This window comes from Theropithecus gelada, chromosome 12 (genome assembly GCF_003255815.1).
Source record: "Theropithecus gelada isolate Dixy chromosome 12, Tgel_1.0, whole genome shotgun sequence".
Classification (NCBI taxonomy): domain Eukaryota; kingdom Metazoa; phylum Chordata; class Mammalia; order Primates; family Cercopithecidae; genus Theropithecus; species Theropithecus gelada.
The window spans coordinates 118,109,798-118,124,317 of NC_037680.1; the positions used below are offsets into that span (position 1 = coordinate 118,109,798).

Genomic DNA, 14,520 nt, shown 5'->3' on the forward strand with positions numbered 1-14,520 from the left:
TTCAGATGACCCTTGACAACACGAAATGTGAAATCAGGCTCAAAAGAGCACACATTCTGCAATTCCACTTCTGTGAAAGGTGCAGAACACACACATCTACAGAGACAGTACAGGGGTTGGTGTTTCTCCACAGCCGCGTTCTGTGGCAGAAGATGCTAGAGCCACACGTAGAAGGCGCAGGAGGAGGGAAGGTGACTGGCAAGGACATTATATCTGGCCACAAATGGTCCCTCCGGACCACAGGCGCGTGAGCTGGCTCACTGACACATGCAGTGAGTGCGAGCTACAAACTGGATTCCGAAAACCCAGTCCAAAAAGTCTTCAAATAATTCAATAATCTTATATTATCGGTGGTTGCCTGTAGAAATAATTTTTAGATAATATAGGGTTAAATAAAATACATTATTAAAATTGATTTCACTTGTTTCTTTTTACCTTTCTAGTGTGGCTGTTAGAAAATATTAAACTACATAAGAGACTCACTCTCTAGACCTTTTAGACAGTGCTGGAATGGAGTTTTCAACCCTCAACACTCAGGGAGCTTTGTTTCTATGTCTTCTCCCTGAGGACATTACCAGCAGATAGATGTCATCAGGAGACAACAGGGAAATGATGCGGAAAGAAACCTCTGTAAACACTGAATGTACTCAGCCAAAAAAAAAAAAAAAAAAACGGTTACAGAAATTTTAAAAACTGGTTATAGGTGGTAGATGTCGGGTCATACAGACATGACACTCAACTCCCAGGACCCTTGAAGGGGCAGAACTCCCCACTGGTCTTGTCCCTGACAGCTGACGCCACAGAGGCTTATGGATGAAGAAGTAGTGGAAGATTTCATTTTAAAAACTAGGCCGGTCACAGTGGCTCACATCTGTAATCCCAGCACTTTGGGAGGCCAAGGAGGGTGGATCACCTGAGCTCAGGAGTTCGAGACCAGCCCAGGCAACACAGCGAAACCCTGTCTCTACCAGAACTACAAACAATTGGCTGGGCGTGGTGGCACGTGCCTGTGGTCCCAGCTACTCAGGAGGCCGAGGTGGGAGGATTGCTTGGGCCTGGGAGGCAGAGGTTGCAATGAGCCAAGATCACATCACTCCACTCCACTACGCTACTTGGGTAACAGAGCAAGACCCTGTCTCAGAGACAAAACAAAATAAAACAAAAAAAACTAAAACACAACAAGCATAATATAAAATAAGATGACAGAACCAAGACTGAAAATGCTTGAACTCACATATTAAAAAGCTTTTCAGGGCCGGGCATGATGGCTCACACCTATAATCTCAGCTCTTTGAGAGACCGAGGTGGGTGGATTGCTTGAGTCCAGAAGTTTGAGACCAGCCTGGGCAACATACTGAAACCCCATCTCTACTAGAAATACAAAAAAATTAGCCAGGCATGGTGGTGCGTGTCTGTAATCCCAGCTACTTGGGAGGGTTGTTAAGTGGGAAGAATCACTTGCACCCAGGAGGTTTAGGCTGCAGTGAGCCAAGACCGTGCCACTGCATTCCAGTCTAGGCAACTGGAATGACACCCTGCCTTGGAAAAAAAAAAAAAAAGGGTTTCAGATTGGACACAAAGACAGACCCTCTTTTGCTGTAGATGAGAGATGCACCTACAATAAAGCAATTCAGAGACATTCCAGAAAGCTGGGCAATAAGCAATAAGCAATAAGGAAGCAGGCTTCCCGATCTCACCATCACATACAATGCATGGAACTAGACAAAGAACGGCTCTTCCGAATGAAGGGCAGAATGCACAATGAAGACATAACCGCAAGGGATACTCATGTACCAAGCATAGCAACATTTATAAAGCAGAAATTACTGATGACACACAAAGATGTCGAGAGAAAGAAACTAAATGAAATCACAGTTCACCTCTAAGTATGAATGAATACAAATAAAATAAAATTCCCAAATAATGTAATTAATAAGGTAGTTCTGACTGATACGTATTGAACTCGGTAGCTTAAAAAAGGGAATACCGCCAGGCGCGGTGGCTCACACCTGTAATCCCAGCACTTTGGGAGGCTGAGGTGGGCAGATCACCTGAGGTCAGGAGTTCGAGACCAGCCTAACCAACATGGTGGAACCCCGTCTCTACTAAAAATACAAAAAAAATTAGCCAGACGTGGTGGCGCATGCCTGTAATCCCGGCTACTTGGGAGGCTGAGGCAGGAGAATTGCTTGAACCTGGGAGGCGGAGGTTGCGGTGAACCGAGATTGCACCATTGCACTCTAGCCTGGGTGACAAGAGCGAAACTCCGTCTCAAAAAACAAAACAAAACAAAGGCCGGGCGCGGTGGCTCAAGCCTGTAATCCCAGCACTTTGGGAGGCCGAGGCGGGTGGATCACAAGGTCAGGAGATCGAGACTATCCTGGCTAACATGGTGAAACCCCGTCTCTACTAAAAATACAAAAAACTAGCCGGGCGCGGTAGCGGGCGCCTGTAGTCCCAGCTACTTGGGAGGCTGAGGCGGGAGAATGGCGTGAACCCGGGGGGCGGAGCTTGCAGTGAGCCGAGATCGCGCCACTGCACTCCAGCCTGGGAGACACAGTGAGACTCCGTCTCAAAAAACAAAACAAAACAAAACAAAACAAAACAAAACAAAACTAGGGAGTGCCTTCTTTAAGTTCCTCTGGAACAGTCATGCAAACTGGCCTTCTGGTCAAAGAAAGCCTATAAGTTCCAGAAAGCAGAAAGAAGTCTGCTGTCTGATCACAACGCAGTGAGACTAGAAATGAAAGTGAATCTGGTGTCCCTTGAAAACACTGTGCTAAAAGAAAGAAGACAGCCGGGCATGGTGGCTCACGCCTGTAATCCCAGCACTTTGGGAGGCCGAGGCGGGTGGATCACGAGGTCAGAAGATAGAGACCATCATGGCTAACACGGTGAAACCCCGTCTCTACTAAAAATACAAAGTATTAGCCAGGCACGGTGGCGGGTTCCTGTAATCCCAGCTACTCAGGAGGCTGAGGCAGGAGAATGGCGTGAACTCAGGAGGTGGAGCTTGCAGTGAGCCGAGATGGCGCCACTGAACTCCAGCCTGGGCGACAGAGCAAGACTCTGTCTCAAAAAAAAAAAAAAAAAAAAAAAAAGAAAAAAAAAAGAAAGAAGTCAGACAAAAATGTGTATATTCTATGATTACAACTGGATGAAATTCGAGGCCAGACAAAATGGATGGAGGGTGGGAAATCTGAACAACGACAGGGCAGGGCTTGGCGGGGAGTGCAAAGGAGAACCTGGACCACTGGGCATGGGTGTGGCTGCAGAGGCGCCCGCACCTGCCAAAACTCGCTGCAGGAACACCTAGGAGCTTATGTTCCACTTATGCGAATTATACCTCAATTAAAATGTTATAAAGAAAAACCTCCCCAAACAAACTAATATTTCAAAAAGCAGAAACCTAAAAGCATTTCATCCCTAGAGTGCTCACTACGTTGCTACCGCAGCACAGGGTTCTGGGCAGCCTCAGAGCAGGGGATGTGGCAGGGAGTGGGGTCAGCCTCACAGCTCAGGGCCTTGGCTCCTGGCCCCAGGGTCTGCTGTCACTCAAGCTGTGGCCTCTACTGCAGATCTAATATTTCGAGAAAAGCCAGAAGCTGATTTGGGACTAAAATATACCAATTTCTAGACATCTGTTCAAATTAAAACAAACACCACTGTGGTGTGAGCTGCATACCTTGGGGCGGGTGCAGAGGGCCGGCCAGAGAGGGCTTGGAGTCACACACAGTGCCCTGCCCGGCGCCTCCCGCCTCCCACCTCTCCTCTCTTCTCCCAGGCGGGAGTGAGGAGGCCACTGGCAGCCACCCAGCACATCCCCGTGCCCCAAGCCCGCAGCTCCCGACATATCAGGAGAGCTCTTTGCTGCCCTCAGCCGTGTTTCTGAGCAGGTTTCGCGTTCCTCAGGATGCTGGGGAGCTGGTTCTAGACACAGGCCCAGCCCAGCTGGCCCGGCAGCAGGGAGGGCGCCCACGGGGACACACTCTGCCCCAGTCCTGCAGGGGGAGCGGCCCAGAGCCCCTGCCATGAGACGCCGGGGAGAACTCGGTCAGGGGCTGGCAAGCACAGGTGAGCACAGCTGGCTCCCCGGAAGAACTGGGCTTATCTGAAGTCTGGTCAAGTGGAACTGGACCGTCTGTTCCCTCAGGTGGGCCTGGATGGGCCAGTGCCTTTTATCTAGAAGGAGGACGTGGCCCGGGCTTTGTGCCTCAACCCTGCCTCGAAGACTACCCCAAGGGAGACTGACGTGACAGTGAGACTAGGGGGGTGGGTGGGGTGGAGATGGCCAGCAGCTGGCATTGCTGGCAGCCTGGAAGGGGACCAGTGACATCAGCGAGAAGGGCAGGTGCAGGTGCACGAGAGCTGAGGGCGAACCCTGGCGTCAGGACCGGAGAGGCCCACCACAGAGCGCGTGAACATTGGCGCCGGAGTAGGGGGTGGGAGGGTGTCCCGGTAAGAGCACGTTGGGAGAGGCTGCCTCAAACATTCTGGCTATAAGTGAGCTTTTGAGTAGATTTTGCTACACGCATGCCACGTCAGGGAAGCAAGTCCCGCGGGCCCTGGAGAGGAGCTACCCTGCAGGCGGCTGCTGCTTCGGGTGCGCAGGGCCCACACCACACTTGGGAACAGGAGAGCACGCAGCACTTATGTGGCAATTTCTTTTTAAAAAGACCAGAGAATTCTAAGATGGTTCTGAAATTCAGAATAAACGCTTTTGAGTAGAAAAAATAACATCTGACTGGAAAGGAAGGAGCATGTGGCTAAGCAGCTAGATAGAGGCTGAGGCTGAAGACTGGCCTCAGGAGGGAGCATCTAACAGCTGTGAGAAATACTTCCCATCCTGTCGCCCTCCTGGGTTGTTATTTGCTCTGAATCTTAAAGGAGTTTAATTTGGACAGGGACAACAGGTCGGGCAGTAAACAAGCAGTGGCGGCACCTCCTCCTGGCGGCCGTTCCCCCTGCACCCTCCACCACTTTGAGCTGCGCAGAACGTGGCAGCTCCCTAGCCACTGTCCCTCCTTGTTGTCACTGAAGCATGGGTGGGGGTGAGAACGACCAGTAAGAGAATTTTAGAATCCAAACATCAGCTTACATGAGTCTAGATATATGTTAAGATCCATCAAACTGTGACCTCAATATCTGTGTTTTTTACTCTCTGTAAATTATACTTCATTAGAAAAAAATAAAATTTAAACGTGAAACAAAAAATATTATAAAGGACCTAGTCTATTTGTCACTTTCCAACTCTTTAAATAAACCAGACAGGCTTTTCTAGGCATTTCTTTTCTGATTTCATTTTTCTTTTATTAAAATTTCAACCAAAATGCAAAAACAAAAATTTAAATTTCCTGCAAGAAATTTAAATTTTCATTTTTTGGCCCAAGACACTGAAAGCAGGCTTACCCATCCCTAAGTTTTCTAAACTCCGGACACTCGTCAAGGTTCCTCAAGGTTGTTTTCTGCCAATTGACGGGAAATGTTTGCACCTGGCTCTTAATGGCTCTGCAGGAAGTGAATGCTAACTTTAAAGGGTGCATTCTGGGAACTGTAGTTCCACTATGAAAGAGCTTGTCTCAGAAGAAAGTAAGACAGTGACAGCCCAAATCACAGAATTTCAGAGCTGGAAGGAGCTTTGGAGGTCAGGTGAATTTTATGAAAGAGGGACTGGCCAGAGGTCTGGGCAGAGTGAGGAGTGTGGCTTCTACCCTCAGTCTCCTCCACCGGCTACAGCTGAGGAAGGCAACGCCACAGAGCCAGGCACATCCTAAATGCTTTCTCTCTCCAGAGCAGTCCCTCTGGCCACCCCTGGCATGTCCTTTTCTGTCTCCCAGAGGCTGGCTGGCGACTCATCTTCACCTGGATGTGGAGGATCAGGGACTGTTCTGTCTCCTGGCAAGTGGCCCGGGAACCCAGGACAGGAAGTGAGCAAATGCGCCCACTGGGACCTGGGGACGGCTCCTTCCTGGAGCTCCCACCCTCACATCTCTTTGTGTTAGTGACATGGTGTTTCCTGCCAAGGCACACAGAGAAAGGGACACTTACTGCTTAGTACAATAGGGTGCATGGAAGCTGAGGCTCCACGGCCGGCACCAGCTGTCCCAGGTGGGGAGGAGCTGTCTGGGAACACCGTGATATGTTTGGGTCCACTGGAAAGGCACACCAGTAGGGAACTGTTGTTTTAAAGTGACATCAAGGCCCTCAACTTATCAACCATGAAATGGAAGGAGTTGCACGCACAGGGGAAAAACAGAAATCATAATGGAGAGAAAATACAGCAAGTATTTCTATAAAATAAAAAAAGGACACAAAGTGGGTACAAATAATTTGCAGATGTTATGTTTGATTACCTCGTTAATCTGAGTCTCAATTGAAGAACTATTAGAATTTGCAAGTGAATTTGATAAGATGGCCGATTACTAAAATGGGTAGCTTTCCCACACACTAGTAATAACTGAAAAATAATGGTTGGGGAGTAAGCTTCCAGTTTCAACTCTCGCATGTAAAGAGCTTAGGAGTCATATACTATAGCCTTACAACAGCAAAAAAAAAAAAAAACAAACACTGAAAGAAATGAAAATCAACAACTTTTCCTGGATCCAAAAGGAAGTGAGGTTACAAACGTCTCTCCTGCCACAGAGAAAAGCAGTGAGATCAGCTCACGTGGAGCAGAAACTACCGTCTACAGGAGACGGAACTGGTGGGAACCTGATTTGGACAAAATGCTGGAGGCTGAATACGGCAGGTGTGGGAATCTCCTGGGGTCCCACATTTTCATGGGTTTTACCCCCAGGAACCCCATCAGGTTCTCCCCATGAAAAGCCAAGAAAAAAAAAAATCACCTCATGTCTCTGGAGAAGGGGGAGGTGACCACCTTGAAATAAGCCCAGAGCATTCTCCAGGCAAAGGCCTGCTCTGCAGTGAGGCCGACTTCACCAGGAACTCATCTCAGCTGCGGAAGGGCATTTCACCACTCCAGCCCTGCCCGTCTCCCGTCTCACCCAAGCAGGAAGGAGAAAGGGAAGGACACATGTGAAGGTCACAGCTCAGGGACACGGGCCACTAACAGGCTTAAATCGAGTCACAAGCTGGAGCCTGCATCCCCTCCCAGCCCTGCAGGCTCCAGCATTACATCCTGGGTGGGAATGGCAAAGGCCCAGGTGCAGGCTGTGGAAGGCAAGCTCAGAGAAACTGCACGACAACAGGGAGACAGAACAAGGACACTCGAGGAATTTTACAGGCGCTGCAGGATTAAACACAGCTGACTGCCAGCCAGGTTAAGGGGATGCCTTCCAATGAAGGCCACTTACTTCACCTTCAGTCACGCAGCACTTACTGATGGGGCATGCATTGACAAATGCGTCATGAGGCAAGTTCATCATTGTACAAACGTCACAGAGCGCACTTACCGCGTACCGCGCACCTAGGCTGTATGGCAGAGCCTGTGCTCCCAGGTTACACACCACAACGTGTTCTGAATACTGTAGGCAGTTGTAACACAGTGCCAAGTGTGTGTGTTCCTAAAACACGTCTAAACATAGAAAACCTACAGTAAAATTACGGTATAAGAGACAATGAACGGCACACCTGCACAGGGCACTTACCAGCGTCGCAGCAGCGCTGGCAGTTGCTCTGGGTGAGTCGGTGAGTGAGGGGTGAGTCAATGTGAAGGCCTGGAGATGACTGTACACTATGGTAGATTTTCTAAACACTGCACACTGAGGCTACACTAAATTGATTTTTATTTTTATTTTTTATTTTTTTTTTTTGAGACGGAGTCTCGCGCTGTCGCCCAGGCTGGAGTGCAGTGGCGCGATCTCGGCTCACTGCAAGCTCCGCCTCCCGGGTTCACGCCATTCTCCTGCCTCAGCCTCCTGAGTAGCTGGGACTACAGGCGCCCACCACCGCGCCCGGCTAATTTTTTGTATTTTTAGTAGAGACGGGGTTTCACTGTGGTCTCGATCTCCTGACCTTGTGATCCGCCCGCCTCGGCCTCCCAAAGTGCTGGGATTACAGGCGTGAGCCACCGCGCCCGGCTAAATTGATTTTTAAAAAAAATTGTACTACGATGTTACAATGGCTACAAGGCTGAGGCAGGAGAATTACTTGAACCTGGGAGATGGAGCTTGTAGTGAGCTGAGATGGCGCCACTGCACTCCAGCTTAGGCGACATAGCAAGACTCCATCTCAAAAAAAAAAAAAAAAACAAAAATTACAGACAAATATCTCTCATGAACACAGATCAAAAATCTTTAACAAAACATTAGCCACTGAATAAAAAAAATGTATAAAAAGAATTATATGCCATGACCCAGTGGGATCTACTCCAGGTATGCAAGGCTGGCTCCGTGCTCTAAAATCGATTAACGTAACCCATCACATCAACAGGCAAATCATCTGACCATAAATCACAGGATCACATTAATAGGTGCAAAAAAATCATCTGACACATTCCAACATCCTATTCATGATAACAGCTCTCAGCAACAGGAATAAATGGGAATTTTGTCAACTGGATAAAGGACATATAAAAAAACTACTGCTTGGTGGCTCACGCCTGTAATCCCAGCACTTTGGGAGGCCGAGGCAGGCAGATCACGAGGTCCGGAGATCAAGACCAGCCTGGCCAACATGGTGAAACCCTGTCTCTACTAAAAATACAAAAATTAGCTGGACGTGGTGGCACACGCCTGTAATCCCAGCTACTCGGGAGGCTGAGGCAGGGGAATGCCTTTAACCAGGGAGTCAGCGGTTGCAGATCTCGCCATTGCATTCCAGCCTAGGTAACAAAAGTAACACTATGTCCCAAAAAAAAAAAAAAAAAAAAAAAAGCAAAACAAAAAAAAAACAAAGAACCAAACAACAACAAACAACACTACAGCTAACATCGTAGGAAGGAAAAAAAGTTATTCTTTCTACTATCTCTTAACACTTTTTTTTTTTTTTTTGAGACGGAGTCTCACTCTGTCACCCAGGCTGGAGGGCAGTGGCGTGATCTCCACTCACTGCAAGCTCTGCCTCCTGGGTTCAAGTGATCCTCCTGCCTCAGCCTCCTGAGAAGCTGGGATTACAGGTGTGAGCCACTGTGCCCAGCCCTTTATTTTTATTTTATTATTATTTTTTGAGATGGAGTCTTACTCTGTCGCCTAGGTGGGAGTGCAATGGTGTAATCTCAGATTACAGGCATGTGCCACCACGCCCAACTAATGTTTGTATTTTTAGTAGAGATGGTGTTTTACCCTGTTGGCCAGGCTGGTCTCAAACTCTTGACCTCAAGTGATCCGCCTGCCTCGGCCTCCCAAAGTGTTGGGATTACAGGCGTGAGTCACTGAGCCCAGCTAATCTGGATTTTTGAACAACTTTTTATTGTGAAAAATCTTGAACATTACAAATTAAACAGAATAGTGTAATAAACCCATACACCTGTCCCTAGTTTCACCATTTATCACTCTTCTGACATTCTTGTTTTGTCTGCACTTCTCCCAACTCTTCAGCTTCCATTTATTATTTATTAACAGGTTGTTTTTAGGACAGAAAAATCCAGCGGGTAGTACAGAGAATTCACCCTCTCACCCTGTCCTGTTCCCCTACGATTAACGTCTTGCATTAGTGTGGTATGTGTCTCTCAAGTTATGAACCAATACTGATACATTGTTACAAACAGGGTCCACGGTTTACATCAAGGTTCACTTGTTTTGTACTTGGATTTTGAAAATCCAGATTTCAAGAATTATCTGTAGATAATGAATCCATAAAGGAATGAAAAGAAAACAGATTTTGAAGCAAGTGTTACATTACTGAACTTAGGAAACGGGTGAATAATATTTAACAGGGGTTGGTATCCTTACTATATCAAGAACATTTATAACTCAGTGGACAAGCAAGACCACAAACATGTGGTTCATAGAAGTGCTAATAATGTATCCTCGCGGAATCCCGGTGGAGAAGAGAACCACGCCCACAGAACGCCAGCGGGCACAGCCTCTGAAGGGTGGCTTGGACCAACCTCTTAAGCCCACTGGCCTGGATCCTTCAGTTTGGGGAACCTGCCCAAAAGTAGACACTGGCTAAAGACAACGAGCTGAATAGAAGTGTGTAGCCCTTTCCACGTAAATCCCTAAAGAATGACCCAAAGTTTCTGTCAGTGAAGAACAAATCCACATGCGCAGCAAGAACCACAGAGAATGCGGACCCTGGGGCCCGCGATACAGGCGGCAAACGGTGTGACAGACTGCAACCCTGGGGAGAGGGCGTCCTCTCCCCACCACACCCTCGCTCCTGACACCCCTGTACCCATGCTGCACACCCAGCCGTGGCCTGGTCTCACCTTTGGAGGGGCACAGGGCATGCGGGGTGGTGCCTGCACCTGTCCCTTGCTCTCAGGGGCCTGGCCCTGCACGGCCCTCCCCACTGACACACTCTCCCTGGAGCCACACTCCCTCTGGCTACTGTCTACTTGCCTCACTCTTCTTCACTGCCAAACCTGGCCCTGACCCCTCATCACTGGCCCCGACCCCTCATCACTGGCCCCCTCTCCGCCCAGCTCCACCGGCCTCTCCAGTGAGATTCCAGTCACCAGTGACCCTGGGAGCGCATCCAGCCCCCTTCTCTCCATTATCCTGGGGCACATTCAGCCCCCTTCTCTCCATTCTGATCAGAGTAGCACCCAGCACAGCGGGCACCCTTCTTTCCTGAATGACCCCTCGGCCTTCCCCTAGACCCACCTCGGCTGCCCCTCTCTCAGCGAGGCCTGCTCCTGGGCTGGGCACTGGAGCCCAGCCTAGAACCACACTAGACCCCAAGGCTTCAAACACCTCTGCCCTCCACCCCCACACTCACATGCCCAATTCCCAGAGGCCAGCTGCTGGCCTCGGACTGTTCAAACCCCGGCCTCAGCACCCAAGAGCATCTCAAACTCTGATCCTCCCCCCATCTCTTTCTCCTCCCCAAAAGTCTCTCCCACTCAGCATCTTCCAGGTATTCAGGCCTAATCCCTGTAGCTGGCCTGCTGCTCTTTCGCTTCTCAACCCCCTGAACCCAGCCAGTCCTCCAGCACTGCTACCACCGCCACTCCCTCTCTAAAGTCTGAGCCATCGCCAGCTACCCTGGGACTGCCACAACAGTCACCAGCGCCCCCCTTAAAACTGTACTGGAATAGGAATTTTTTTTTAAAGTCATGGCTGGGTGCGGTGGCTCACCTGGCCAACGTGGCGAAACCCCGTCTCTCCAAAAAAAAAAAAATACAAAAAATTAGCCGGGCGTGATGGCACACACCTATAGTCCCAGCTACTCAGGAGGCTCAGGTGAGAGGATCGCTTGAGCCCAGGGGGTCGTGGCCGCAGTAAGCCGAGATCATGCCACTGCACTCCAGTCTGAGATTGTCTCAAAAAAAAAAAAAAAAAAAAAAAAAAGTCATTAAATACTGCCAAAAAGAAGGGGAAATTTGGATGCAATAAACAATAGTAAGTGAAGTGGCCAGTAAAATGTACACTTCAATCTAATAATCATGGTTGCTTGATGGAGGAATAAGAAGTACCTGGAACTAAGATGACATACAGCCTCCACCTAGGGAGGGTGGCACACAGGACCGATCAGCTCTCAACAATGACACAAAGAGGGGCTCACATGTTTGTTTTTAAAACTGAAAGATGGGCTGGGCACAGTGGCTCACAATTGCAAACCCAGAGCTTTGGGAGGCTGAGACAGGAAGATCACTTGAAGCCAAGGGTTCAAGACCAGCCCAGGCAACATAGTAAGACTCCATTGCTACAAAAAATTTAAAAAATTAGCCAGATGTGGTGGTATGCACCTGTAGTCCCAGCTACTTGGGAGGCTGAGGTGGGAGGATCGCTTGAGCCTAGGAGGTCAAGGCTGCAATGAGCTGTGACAGCACCACTGCACTCCAGCCTGGGTGACAGAGCAAAGCTCTGTCTCTTAAAAAAAAGAAGAAAGAAAAAAAAAGAAAAAAAAGAAAAAATTGAAACATACCCACTAGAAAAAGAGTAAGAAAATGGTAAGAAAGCCTAACAAAAAATAAAAAGGTAGGCCCGAATTCTCACTTACCAATAATCACAATTGTAAATGATTACTCTACAAAAAGACTGGATTGAGTTAAAAATATAACTATAAAATAAGATGAAAAGGTTGAAAACAAGGAAATGAAGAAATAGGACTTTAAATGGGGCAAAAAGGGGTTTCTTGTGTTGGTAACAGGAAAACTTATGCACCAAACAGCATGGGCTTGAGGCAGAAAGCGACTCTTGGACACACAAGCAGAAATGGGCACCTCCAGAACCACAGGGGAGGCCTACCTCCCCTTCCTCAGCCATCAGCAGACCGAGGGCCCGGCCTGACAAGAAGCTAGGGAACGCTCTGTCCGCTGACTAACGCAAGTAAGCAAGTGCCCAGCTTCAGGTGGGAACGATGTAACCAGGGGGTGGTGAGGACCCGTTCTTCCAGCCCCACACTGCAACAGTCACAAAAAGGGACTGTGTGAGCCACAGTGAAGTCTCAAAGGATTCCAAAAAGCAGAGCTCCTTCAGACCTCACCATTAGACCTTAATGCAATCAAATTTTAAAATAACTACAAAAAAATTAGCTCCCCTCCCCCAATCTGTGTGCACTTAAAAATCTGTCAGCACCCTTTTAAATAGCCACAGGGTTAAAGGGGGCATCAAGGCTGGAATTACAAACGACTCAGAAATGAACAGCAACAAAAGCAGAGAGAGGCAGAGCTATGGCGCATAGCCCAAGGAACAGAAGAGCCACAGCCTCCATTGCAGGGTTAAGGAACATGCCAGGAACCAGAACTACAAGGAAAAAACCCAAGAAAGTAAAAAGACGTAAGGATTAATGAGCATAAACAACAACTCAGAGACACAAAGGGCTGGCTGTTTGGAAAACCCTGTAATGGCGACAAACTTCGGTAAGTTTAACCAAGAGGAACAGAGAGAAGGTGTCAAAAGCAACATCACCTCTGATAACTACAAACAGCTTTAAAATTCAGAGAGAAGTTGGGAGGCCGAGGCAGGCGGATCACCTGCGTTTAGGAGTTCGAGACCAGCCTGACCAACCCGTCTCTACTAAAAATACAAAATTAGCTGGGTGTGGTGGCACATGCCTCTAATCCCAGCTAGTAGGGAGGCTGAGGCAGGAGTATTGCTTGAACCCAGGAGACGGAGGTTGTGGTGAGCCAAGATCGCACCATTGTACTCTAGCCTGGGCAACAAGAGCAAAACTCCATCTCGGGGAAAAAAAAATTCCGAGGGAAGGCCTGGTGCGGTGGCTCACACTTGTAGCCAACATGGTGAAACCTCATCTCTACTAAAAATACAAAAATTTGCCGGGTGTGGTGATGGATGCCTGTAATCCCAGCTACCTGGGAGGCTGAGGTAGGAGAATTGCTTGAACCCAAGAGGCAGAGGTTGCAGTTAGCTGAGATCTCACCACTGCACTCCAGCCCAGGCAACAGAGTGAGATGCTGTCTTAAAAAATAAAATAAAATAAAATTGCAAGAGAAAATAGTATACAATTTCAACCTGAGAATCCGAAAATCTAGATTTGACCTGAAAATCTGGGTTAGCAGCACTCAGTGGCCGCGTTCCTCCTCCTGGGACGCATCGAGAATGGGCTTTGTTTTTGGTTGTGCTAATGGCTGTTCCCCTGGGGATCCAGGAGGCCCTGAAAATCTTGTCCCACTATCATATACTTATTGACAAACATTGATCCAGATAAAATCAACAATGTGGTAGGAAAATGGTTTTCCTATGTATATGACAGGCAAAGGAAACCATCTGCCATATGTAAGTATCGAGAAACCAATTTTAAGAAGCACTTAACAGTAAAATGGGGGAAAAAACAGAAATAGAGCTAATAAACATATACAGATTACACAGGAAATTTTGTTTTTTGAGACAGGGTCTCACTGTCACCTAGGCTGGAGTGCAGTGGTGCCATCACAGCTCACTACAGCCTTGACCTCCCAGGCTCGAGCTATCCTTCTGCCTCAGTCTCCCAAGTAGTTGGTTCCACAGGCGTGCACCATGATACTCAGCAAATTTAAAGATTATTTATAGAGATGGGGTCTCCCTGACGGAGCTTGCAGTGAGCTGAGATCGTACCACTGAACTCCAGCCTGGGTGACAGAGCAAGACTCGGTCTCAGAAAAAAAAAAAAGAGATGGGGTCTCCCTAGGTTGCCCAGGCTGGTTTGAACTTCTGGACTCACGTAATCTTCCCTCTTCGGCCTCCCAAAGTGCTGGGATTACAGGCATGAGCTACTGTGCCTGACTTATACACCAAATTTTTAATAACAACAAGCAATAAAACTTGGGAGGTAGGTAAGAAACAAGATTTTTTACCACTTTTTAGTCTATATTTCTGCAGTTTTAATTTTTGCAATAGAGAATGTATTGTATTTCTTTTTTTTTTTTTTGAGACAGAATTGGGCTTTGTTACTCAGGCCGGAGTACAGTGGCGCCATCTCGGCTCACTGCAACCTCTGCCTCCCAGGTTCAAG

At 48.1% G+C, this 14,520-nt stretch overlaps 1 protein-coding gene across 2 annotated transcripts in view; it reads right to left on the reverse strand.

Annotated features, from left to right (window-relative positions):
• The window catches only part of THAP4 (THAP domain containing 4), a 45,878-nt gene that overhangs the window by 25,713 nt on the left and 5,645 nt on the right, over positions 1-14,520 (reverse strand). Inside the window, exon 1 of one of the 2 annotated variants that reach the window (XM_025404137.1) lies at positions 5,410-5,499. The exons of the other annotated variant lie outside the window; for it this stretch is intronic. Within the exon in view, the coding sequence (XP_025259922.1) occupies positions 5,410-5,413 (4 nt within the window). The 5' untranslated portion in view covers positions 5,414-5,499. Of the gene's footprint in view, positions 1-5,409; positions 5,500-14,520 lie in introns of those variants that run through there. 2 annotated transcript variants of the gene reach the window in all.